This window comes from Cordyceps militaris (assembly GCF_000225605.1).
Source record: "Cordyceps militaris CM01 unplaced genomic scaffold CCM_S00008, whole genome shotgun sequence".
In the NCBI taxonomy this organism is placed as follows: Eukaryota; Fungi; Ascomycota; class Sordariomycetes; order Hypocreales; family Cordycipitaceae; genus Cordyceps; species Cordyceps militaris.
This window is the reverse complement of record NW_006271976.1, coordinates 200610-211689: the sequence shown is the minus strand read 5'-3', so window position 1 is coordinate 211689 and position 11080 is coordinate 200610. Positions and strand designations below refer to the sequence as shown.

At 56.5% G+C, this 11080-nt stretch overlaps 4 protein-coding genes across 4 annotated transcripts; 2 read left to right on the top strand and 2 right to left on the bottom strand.

Moving 5' to 3' along the window:
• Window positions 1-363: 363 nt before the first annotated feature.
• Window positions 364-1322, bottom strand: CCM_09156 (uncharacterized protein; the record flags this gene model as incomplete). Its single annotated transcript, XM_006674290.1, has 2 exons — window positions 364-749; window positions 821-1322. 2 exons carry the CDS (start codon window positions 1320-1322, stop codon window positions 364-366), a joined length of 888 nt encoding a protein of 295 aa, XP_006674353.1.
• A 4029-nt stretch (window positions 1323-5351) lies between these two features.
• Window positions 5352-6994, top strand: CCM_09155 (fatty aldehyde dehydrogenase; the record flags this gene model as incomplete). The annotated part of the gene is made up of 2 exons (XM_006674289.1): window positions 5352-6522; window positions 6579-6994. 2 exons carry the CDS (start codon window positions 5352-5354, stop codon window positions 6992-6994), a joined length of 1587 nt encoding a protein of 528 aa, XP_006674352.1.
• Window positions 6995-7708: 714 nt separating this feature from the next.
• CCM_09154 (uncharacterized protein) lies at window positions 7709-8576 on the top strand (the record flags this gene model as incomplete). Its single annotated transcript, XM_006674288.1, has 2 exons — window positions 7709-7870; window positions 7923-8576. The coding sequence occupies 2 exons, from the start codon at window positions 7709-7711 to the stop codon at window positions 8574-8576; spliced, it is 816 nt and encodes a 271-aa protein (XP_006674351.1).
• Window positions 8577-8727: 151 nt separating this feature from the next.
• On the bottom strand, window positions 8728-10737 carry CCM_09153 (coenzyme A transferase, putative; the record flags this gene model as incomplete). The annotated part of the gene is made up of 7 exons (XM_006674287.1): window positions 8728-8862; window positions 8952-9173; window positions 9239-9356; window positions 9411-9827; window positions 9889-10075; window positions 10132-10416; window positions 10473-10737. 7 exons carry the CDS (start codon window positions 10735-10737, stop codon window positions 8728-8730), a joined length of 1629 nt encoding a protein of 542 aa, XP_006674350.1.
• Window positions 10738-11080: the final 343 nt, after the last annotated feature.

Below are 11080 nucleotides of genomic sequence, written 5' to 3'. Positions count from 1 at the left end.
AATTATTTGTTAGTTGGCCCTGAATCTTGTTTGGCGTTTCGTCCGATTTTGTCATCTTCCGGCCCATACAAAGTCGTTGTTCCAGAGCGTAGTAATGCACTGAAGGATTACCGAGGCAATCGCCCTTGTTCAGTGTGAATTCGATTAAATTTTGCAATAATCGACGCTCACACGACCATGATGACTCTAGTCTTGTACTCTATAAAATTCTATTTGTGTCATTATGCTTCATGTGTAGGGTTGGTCTAAATAAGCAAATACAAAAATGGTCTCATGGTATCGTAGCATGGTATAAATGAAACCGCCTCTCAAAAAACTCCTTTTCGCCGTAAATCACAAGAAACCGCGCTGGTACATGTTTTGTTACAGAGCCATGGCCAGGATGCTCGCCAGCAGGCTGACCAACAGCACCGGCTTGGCGAGGGCTGCGGTGCCGGCGGCGCCGCCGGTACTCACGACGGCACCGCGGCTGCCCTGGAGGACTTTGCTCGGCGCGAGGCAAAACAGCTTGGCCTGGGTGGTGGCGTTGGCCTGGCCGGCGCCGAACCGTGCGGTGATGAGGATGGGCGCGGGCCGCTGGATGTGCTCGTTGTACACGGTGTACGAGGTCCGGCTGTCGTCGGTCCTGTTGAGCTCACCCGACGCAAACGTGACGTAGCTCTGGTAGCCGTCGGGGATGGCGTCGGAGTCGGGGATGGTGGCGTTTGTAGAGCACAGCGTGTTGTTGAAGACGAGCGGCGTCGTGGTGGCTATCCTGCCGTGTTAGCCAAGCTTCAATTTTTTATATATATTATGTTTTCAATGGCGGCTAGCGACGTACACCCAACAACCTTGGCACCGCCGCACGCGCCCGAGACGTCCGGCACGGGGCAGGAGCCGTCACTCGCGGCCGGCACGCTCTCGAGCGCCGCGATGCACGCCGCGCTCAGGACGCCAGCGCATGAGGCCTGCGCGTTGGCCGCCGCGTCCTGCTGCTCGAGGCGGTAGACGCAGAGGCCCGTGTGCGCGCCGGCCGCGCTGCCGGGCACGCTCTCCGGCACGCTGACGATGACGCCGAGCGTCTGCCGGTTCGGGCTGAGCCCGTAAAGGGCGTTTTGCGCGCGCTCGTCGCGGAAGGCGAGCGCCAGGTACCAGTCCGCCGACGACGACGACGACTGGTTGGAGAGGCGGAACGAGGTCTCGCCCGTCGAGTTGAAGACGCTCTCGTGCGTGGCAATGGAACGTGCCGCCGGGGGGCAGCCGTCGAGCGGATCGGTGAGGTCAATGGCCGAGGCGAGACGGGCCAGCGCGCCAGAGGCGAGCAGTATGCGGGCGAGAGACATGGTGCGAGCTGGTGGATTTGGATGGGGCGCAAAAGGAAGCAGCAGCAGTGTAAGTGATGTGATAGAATGACGAGACTCTGTATAATTGAATAATAAGAAAGAGGAAAATCTAACGAGGCCTGTGATATGACGAGGGCGGGTCGACTGGGCTATATATTCCGATTCTGTTATTACACGGCCCAGTGCTTCGGAGCAGTGGTCATGCCGCCGTCCCCGTCCCGGTTCATTGTGTGATTACGGCTTGGAGACCGGGGGCTGCACGAGGCCAGGCCCGCGCTCTCTAATGGTGTGTCCAGGCACCCAGCCCATGACGGGCCATCACATGCCAGAGAATGTCCTCTCTTTACCACTTAGCGCGATAACTAGGGCAGCCTTGTCTTTTGCCTCTTTCAGCCATCTCCTCTGGGAACGATGGTGGGTCATGAGTTTCATTCTGTCAGAAACGTATTCGTATCATGTGCTCATACACCGTGCAGCTGTCTGACTTTTTCCAACGGCGGCTATGGAACGGGCGCTTTGATTTCTCTCGAGTCAACAGAACAAAACAACTAGTGGTTCTCTCAGGCTACAGTCGTGTTGTCGTTGCTTTCTTTTTCCTCGTTGCTATCGCAAGTCTCGGTTATCAGGCAAGCCCATGCAAGCCACGATGAGCAACGAATAGCGCAATGGCCGCTGGCGGGGCCACCCGCTGAGCCGCAATCCGTTGATAACTGATAGTTAGTTAGCACCGTTGTGAAATTTGAGCAAAACTAGTTAGTGACGCAGTTGCTTGTTCCGCCTGTTTCCATCACCAGGTTTTGTAACCGAGCCGCCGTCTTCACCCGTGGGCATTCAACACCCGTCGTGGGAATGGATACTCTGGGCAAGGACAGCCAAAACCGGCTGCCTTATTATTTTGCCCTGTGCTAAAATAAAGAATTGTGGCGTATCCCTATCGGAAGCCGCACTCGTCATGCAACAAGTAAGTGGTGTGTGACAAGTTCACATGTAAGCGTGTGGCAGGTCCTTGTCCAGGAATGGAATCCTACTGGACAGTACAGATGAACTAGTTGAATTGTGTCATGAATGATCCGGCGGCGACCGAGTCGGATCTTCTCGCTCTTGATTCCTTTGCTGCAGTGACTCGCCTTTGCTGTACTGACTCTCCTTTGCACAGGTAGTGACTCGTCCAGGGGCATGTAGCCGACACGCCTCCATCGTGGATCATTTGGACAGGGATAAGGAATTTAGCGCACGGGTTCAATTAAATCCCATCAGCTCAACATTTTGCGCTGAATGTATGTCTGTACATAATTTCTTTTTCTAGTCACAAAACGTCCAACTTTGAGAGACTCGCCGCCCGTCAACTCGCATCACGGGCCCGGACAGGGACCAAGCACGCAGGTAGTTTCCATCGCAAATGGCATTGACACAGATTTTTCGAGTATGTAGATCAATCTGGTGTTGTGGCTTCATCACACTGACTAGCTCTGTGCACTCATCTGACACATTCTCAGCATGTGACAGAGCCAGTCGCGCCACCTCTGTCCTCATGCGATCTGCAGGAACACGTGTGGCTAACTAGAAATCGGCGCATACTAGCGCGGTTCGAAGCCTCAAAAGTGTTCCGCTCTTAGCCGGCCATTTTCGAATCGCTTTGGCGCCGGACCCTTTCCTTGCCACCGCTTTTGCGCGAACATTTGGTAGCGGCTTGTTTCTGCCATGTGCTAGTGACGTCGACATTGTAGGCCAAGGTGATTCAGGAGCAACTTGGCCAACATAAGGCGCATGCCATGCTGACTCGTGCTTTATCGGAGTGTGCTGGCGAATTTGGAGAAGCTCGTCAGCACGGACAAGCGGCTGGCGCTCTTTTGTAGCGGACTAGAACTACCGGACTTTCGACGCGGCAGCAACGACTGGGAACGCCTCCGTAGTTGGCGCGTCAAAGCCTGCAGCCGCTGCCGTAAGGAGACGCCGTGGCTCGCTGTGCTGGTGGACTGGCAAAGTGAAGCGCAGCGACGCTCCGCCACATAGATCCCGTCCCGGTGCGGCTGCCAGCTGTCCTGCTCATGGCATTCGTAATAATCTTCCTTGGAGCATTCTGCTGGGCGACGGTTGGTATTCCGACTGGGGATGCGTATCATGAGAGACATGTTGGCTTTGTTGTCGTGAGACGAGGTGAAGTCGAATTGTGTCCCTGTGTTGGAAACCAAACGTGATGAAAACGGGAAAAGTTGACAAATTTGCTCCGTGGCCCCTCGCGAAATGTGCCAGGAGAAACTGGTATATATATATACATCGAAAGCCCCGGATTGGGGAAGTGACACCCGAGGGCTTGATGGTTTCGGTCGAGGCCAACATGACCACTGGAATGCCACCATCTGAGACACCGCGCAGAGGGCTCAGCTCAGAAATCACAATACTAAAAATAGGATAAACTGCCCAAAATTCATCTTGGTTACGCGGTCTGATTGGCGAGTTTCTACAGAAGCGGTTGATTTCAGCTGCGGCAGCCCCGAAGGCGCATTCCACTGTGAAGCTCATCATCACGCGCGCGCTATTAGCCATGTACAAAGCCCCTCGTTTCAAGTCAATCCAGGGAGTTCCGGGGTTAAATAAGCGGAATAAGCAGAGAAAGAAACTGGAAAAGAATTGAGAGAATTGATGAATTGGTCCTTGTCCTCAAGTTTACAGGTGTAATTGGTTCGTATGAGCGCGGCCTCGACGCTACATAGGGCTGAGTCTGGGGAACTTGCACTCGTCAAACGAAATTTTGGGTGGCGGCGCTGAAGAAGGAGCTATTTAAGTATCTCAAGGTAAAAAATAGATGAACATGCGCAGTGAATAGTCCACTTACTTTCGTACATGCTCACGATGCGGAACTTATGTTACGACATGGGAAGGCGGATTCTCCTTGCCCACCACGCTTTTTTTTTAAAAAAAAAAGAACAAAAAGAAATAAGAAAGCCTTGAGCCGCAATTCCTATGGCAGATGCTAGCCTCCATGGTAGAGAAAGCTATCACTTTATCGCTAGGTTGAGGGTTCGTCTTGTGGAAGTGGCTCTTCCGGGTAGGCAGAGCGGTTCGGGGGTTGAGGTATCAGACTACAAACCAGATGAATGCTTAGTTGTTTCCAAACGTTTTGGACAATCATGTGGGGAATACGGCGCATTATGGTACGGCGATTTGGGACGGATCGCAATGCCGGCGAGACAGCGATGAAATATGCCCGGAGCCACCATCACCGGGTAGGTAATAGTATCTATACCAGCACGTGCTAAGATGTCATGGACATTGCTTGAAGTAATTTAAGGGAAGGGATTATTTATCAATATTTATTATCTAGATCTGAATGCATGCCATGGATATATGTATGTAATATGGACATGTGGACCAGCTTGCGGACTTTGGTATCGCTTTATTCGGGGCGACCACAGCGCACTGTACGACGGTACGAGCGTTATAACTGCCGCGATTCCTGGGCGCTGCTATAATCTGCAATTTGCATGTGATGGTCTGTATCAGAATGCAGATGGTGCTGGTCGTGAGAGCTTCAATGATGCGAGCAAAACTTTTGCTCAGATTGTTCACCCGTCATCAGCCCTACAAAACTTGGCAAAAATTGGGATAAACTTGGCATCGAGCATTCATGTCTCTCGTTCTCTATAGTTATGTAAACTAGGTGACTAGGAGCAGGAGGAAATGTGGCGGCCCGTTTAGCCCGCCCGATGCGGAGACTCAAATAAAGCAGCTCCGTTGGCCTCGGCTCAATCTGCCAGCGGCCACGGCTCGCCGGTACGAAGCTCCCCAGAAACACCACCACTTCGTCCGTACATAGATAGGACTAGCTCTCCCCGCAATCCAGCAGTTAGGCTTAGCCCTTCAACCGCTATCTCTTCATCTCCATCATTCTTGGAAGCTTTGGAAACAATTCTACTGCTTTCGCCATCTCGACAGCGACAATTACCCGACACTGTTCGCGTGTCCCATTACCATTACCATCACCACCACAACCACAACCACCCCTCCTACAAACGCAGCCTCGCCACCATGGGCGCCATCCCCGCCTACGCGCCGACATCCCTCGACGACATCACCGCGAGCATCAACACGGTCCGCACCACCTTTCGCACCAACAAGACCAAGGATGTCGACTTTCGCGTCCAGCAGATCCGCAAGCTCTACTGGGGCGTCGCCGACAACGCCGCCCTCATCGAGGAGGCCCTCATGAAGGACCTGAGCAAGTGCAAGTTTGAGGCCCAGCTCTCCGAGATTGACTGGGTCAAGAACGAGGCCGTCTACGTCGCCAACAACGTGCCCAAGTGGTCCAAGGACAAGTCCGTCGACGACATCCCCATCCAGTACTGGGCCCTCGGCCCCAAGATGCGCAGCGAGCCCTACGGCTCCATCCTCATCATCGGCGCCTTCAACTACCCCTTCCAGCTCAACCTCGCCCCCGTCATCGGCGCCATCGCCGCCGGCAACACCGTCATCCTCAAGCCCTCGGAGCTGTCCCCGCACTCGGCCATGGTCCTCAAGAAGATCTTTGACGAGTACCTCGACCCGGACTGCTACATCTGCGTCAACGGCAACGTCGACGAGACCAAGCACATCATGGAGCACAAGTTTGACAAGATTGTCTTTACCGGCGGCAAGGGCGTCGGCACCATCATCGCCAAAAAGGCCGCCGAGACCCTCACCCCCTACATTCTCGAGCTCGGCGGCCAGAACCCGTCCTTTGTCACCAAGAACGCCAACATCAAGCTGGCCGCCAAGCGCCTCATGTGGCAAAAGACGTTCAACGCCGGCCAGGTCTGCCTCTCGCACAACTACGTGCTGATTGAGCGCCCGGTCCTCGACGAGTTCATCACCGAGATCAACAAGCTGCTCGCCAAGTTTATGCCCAACGGCGCCGACAAGAGCCCCGACTGGTCGCGCATCGTCAACATCAACCACTTCAACCGCCTCAAGCGCATGCTGGACAATACCAAGGGCAAGATTGTCATGGGCGGCAACATGTGGGAGGACAAGCTCATCATGGAGCCGACGGCCGTGCTGGTCGACAGCATCGACGACAGCATGATGGTCGAGGAGAGCTTTGGCCCCATCTGGTCCATTCTCCCCTTTGACACGCTCGACGAGGCCATTGACATTGCCAACAAGGTCGACCCCACGCCCCTGTCCCTGACCACGTTTGGCTCCGACGCCGAAAACGAAAAAGGTAATGCCTCGACCTGTCACGCGTGCATTCCCCAAGCTCTTGCTAACTCGCATCAGTGCTCCTCAACGTCACATCGGGCGGCGCCACCATCAACGACGGCTTCTGGCACGCCGCCATGAACCAGACGCCCATCGGCGGCGTCGGCTCGTCCGGCCAAGGCAACTACCACGGCGCCTTCTCCTTCAAGGCCTTTAGCCACGAGCGCATCATCTGCAAGGTGCCCGGGTGGGCCGACCTGCTGCTCAAGATGCGCTACATGCCCTACGACATGCGCGAGCTGTCCCGCACGCAGGCCCTGACGGCGCTCGCTCCCAACTTTGACCGCAACGGCAACCCGAAGCGGGGCTTGTTCTACTGGCTCGGCCTCGTCTTCACCCTCGGCGGCCGCGGCAAGAAGAGCAGCATTCTCAGGTGGGCCCTCCTGCTGCCCGTCATCGCGTATCTTGTTCAACTGAGACAGGCCAAACTCTAGACCCGCTCCCAAGCTGTAGAAATCTCGGCCATGTATTCAAGAAGAGGGGGTATATTCGGACGGCTGTCCTTTGCGTTAAGGGGCCATCCGTCAGGATGTCCGGGGCAGGTGCACGGCTCCGCAAGAGATGATGTTTGTTGTTTGCGATACCAAAACTGCCAGCCAGACAGGTTGGCATTACTCATGCTCACAGTGTGCTATTGTACGAATGCAATTGGGAATTTTTGTAACCATGTATATCGAGTTATTTGCGTACCTAGTTGAAACGACTACTATTTGAGAACCATGTCCAGACACTACCATGTAGTCGCGTGCAATCAAGCCCAGCACAGTCCACGTCGACATGACAATACAAAAAAGTTTCATCAAGCTTTTTGTTTATTCCAATTGATCCCTTTGTCCGCGGCATTCCCAGGTCGCCGTCCTATCAGGGCAACCCCCGTCGCCATTCGGCCTCCAAAAGTGAGCCCCGCCCCGCGGCCGCTGCCGAGGATGATACCTCGCCAAGCCAGGCGGCTTCAAACCAACCCTTCTGCACCAAAAAATGTAAACGACGACGACAACTGACCGCCCCGAACCTAATCGAATACCACAAAAAATAAAACCCGCATTATCTACCAAAGGGGAATCCCCCAATCTACCACTCCCCCCCCTTCTCCCATGTCCCGATCGCGCAACACCAGCCCACGCCGCCAAACGTCCCCCTCCAGCAACATGGCCATGAAGCTCTCGCCCGCGCTCAAGGCGCTCATCCACGCGCCCGCCGCCCGTCCGGGGCCATGTCCCGCGCCGCCCGGCATCCGCGGCGTGTACTTGCGGATCGCGCACGACGCCAGGACTTACAACCTCGGGCCGCGGCCCTGGCTCGTCCTCTCCGTACCACCTCCCCCCGCCCCTCCTCTTCTCTTCTCCTGCTAACTCCAACAAGGCCGCTGCCACATTTACGCTCAACTCGCCCGACTCGCTCCCCGCGCTGCACGCCGTCGCCAGCACCAGCAGCTCGCCGGTCGCCGCCGCGGAGCTGATGCGCGAAGTCGGGCTCAAGTGCATCTCGTTCAACGGCATCCCGCGGACCATCAACTGTCTGAACGCGTTCCACGACTCTCTCGACCCGTCCGTCGCCGCGGCGCTGCGCACCACGCCGATCCGCACCGCCAGCCCGCTGCCCCGCGGCAAAGCGCTCTGGGACTCGGTGTACGCCCCGTTCGAGACGGCGCTGTACGACAAGCTCGCGCGCGCGCACCCGGACCTGCCGGTGCACATTTTGCAGAGCCACTACGCGGCGCTGCTGGCGGATCCGCCGGGGGGGTTGCTGGGCAGGGTGCTGACGAGCGTCGTCGCCGTGGCGTGTTTGCGCGCGCAGACGGGGGTTGCGCCGCAGGTGCTGTCGCACGTGTTTGGTTTGCGCAAGGCGCTTGCCGACGGCACGTATGAGCAGGACGGCTGGCAGGGCGCCGAGCTCGAGGGCGTGCGCTGGCTGGCGGGCGATGAGGGCTGCGCGTGGCTGCTCAGGTCCGTCGACGACATCGCGGCGGCGCTGGGCGGGAGTAATTTTGCGCGGCCGCCGGAGGCGAAGCTGTAGGAGCCTTGGTAGATTGACGACGTTGTTGGATTTGTTCGCGGAGAAAATGTACATGATATAGAGCCAGACCTGTAGAGATATAAACCAGGGTGCCAACTTGGAGGCAGTATCTATTTTTTTGTCTATGTAAAAATGAAAACGGTACATATTATTATTCCATCTCCTTCAAGCTCTTCGACACAGTAAACGTAGCGTCCGTCTTGCTCTTAATCTCATCCACCGTCACACCCGGCGCCAGCTCTGTTAGTGTAAGCCCGCCGGCCTTGCGGTCTACCTGGAATACGCACTGAGAGTAAAAGTCGCGGTTAGTCAAGATACACCTTTCCGCGCAGCGTCTCTAGAAAGAGTACAAGAGTACAAGAATGGCAGACGTACAAGTTCGGTAATAATGGTGCTGACGCAGCGCGCACCCGTCAGCGGCAGACTGCAGTCCTGCACAATCTTGGGCGACCCGTCCTTGGCCACGTGCTCGGTCGCGACGACAATCTTGGTATTGTCCGGGTTGGCGACGAGGTCCATGGCGCCGCCCATGCCCTTGAAGATCTTGCCGGGAATCATGTAGTTGGCGAGGTCGCCCGTGGCGCTGACCTGCAGAGCCTATGTAGTAATCCTGTTAGCAAAAAAGCAGCACGGCCTGTGTTCGGGAAATGGGGCCAACATACGCCGAGAATCGAAACGTCAACGTGGCCGCCTCGGATCATGCCAAACGACTCGGCAGAGTCAAAGCACGAGGCGCCAGGCACCATGGTGACGGTTTCCTTGCCAGCATTCACAATGTCACTGTTGTCGCGTTAGCCGTCAAGAGGGCAGTATATTTAGGTGACGGAGAAATACCCGTCGACTTCGTCTTTCGTGGGGTAGGCCCCCATCCCGAGCATGCCGTTTTCACTCTGCAGCCAGACGGTGCGTCCGTCGGGGATGTAGTTGGCCGCGAGCGTGGGAATACCCACGCCGAGGTTGACGTAGAAGCCCTCTTGCAGCTCCTGCGACGCGCGCTTGCCAATGCGCTCGCGTCGGATCTGGTGGTCGCTCTTCTTGCTGGCCCCGGCCGTGTCCTCCGTCTCGGGCTCGCGGATCGTGAGAATCTCAATCTTCTTCTCGGCCGTCGCGGGCACGACGCGGTCGACATAGATGCCCGGGAGGTCCACATCGTCGGGGTCGATCGCGCCAATCTCGACGATATTCTCGGCTTCGACAATGGTCACCTTGGCGGCCTTGGCCATGAGCACGCCGTAGGCTTTCGTGGTGTAGCTGTTTTGTGAACGTTAGACGAGCACGTGAATGGAGAGGGAGCTAGGAGTGGGAAGGGTACCGAAAGACGCAGTTGCCAGCCTTGTCGGCCTTGTAGGCGCGCAGAATGGCCACGTCGCCGGGAAGCGAAGTCTCCATGAGAAACGTCTTGCCGCCAAAGTCGCGCGTCTCGCGCTTGGTGCCACGCTCGAGCGTCTTGCCTCCGGGACCAAGCCGAACCGGTATCTCCCCGTCCTGGACAAGGGTGTCTGTGGGAAAAAAAATTAGAACTGCTATTTCGGGGCGGAAAAGGGAGGCAACGTACGGGCACCGGTGGGGGTGAAAAAGGCCGGGATGCCGGCGCCGGCGGCCCTGATGCGCTCTGCCAGCGAGCCTTGCGGGCACAGCTCGACCGCAATGTCACCGTTCAGATAACCCTTTTCTAATGTCTTGTTGTTTCCGAGATAGGACAGGGTCAGTTTCTTGACCTGGCCGCTGCCAATGAGCAGCGACAGGCCGCCCTTGCCTTCGATACCGGCATTGTTGGAGACGGCGGCGAGAGAGTGCAGCGAGTCTTTGCCTCTTCGATGGAGCGCTTCGACGAGTGTTTCTTTGGACGTGTTAGGAGTTTTGTGAATCCACAGCGTGATGAGGCAGGTGTCATACCAGCAACGCCGCAAAGGCCAAAGCCGGCGCTGAGAATGGTGGCGCCGCTCTTGACATCAGCTACGGCGTGGTCCGCGCTGTCCCACAGCTTCGAGTAGGGCGCGGGCTTCTTTTGGGAGAGCAGGGCCGTCGTCGCGACAAAGGTGCGGCGACCTTGTTTGGGAGGCTGCGTCCTGAGGCGTATCGTGTTGGTCACTGGGCGGGCAAGCGTCATGGGTCTGGGCAGTGCGATGCGCACCGCCATTGGTCTGAGAACCGACGCCATTGTGTGAGTTGTTGGTATGTGAAGAGGTAGACAGCCCGACAATCGAGAGTAAGGCAGAGGAAACTTTATAGGCACAGTGCTCGATTCAAATTTATGGAGAAGTGGCCAGTGTTTTGAATGTTTTCTACGTATCCGTAAATTGTAAAGCCGAGCCCGCTATCGCAGCTGCCCTGAGAAGAGCGGAGCTTGATCTAAGACCGGCGGAGAGGTGGCGATGACGTTGCGACGCCGGGAGGGTCGGGGCTCTAAACTAGTCCCCGGCGACTAATCCGGCAGGGTCGGAACGCGGCCCCGAAAGCGACTTTTTTAACGGCATAACGGAGTGAAGACGGACAATGGGAGC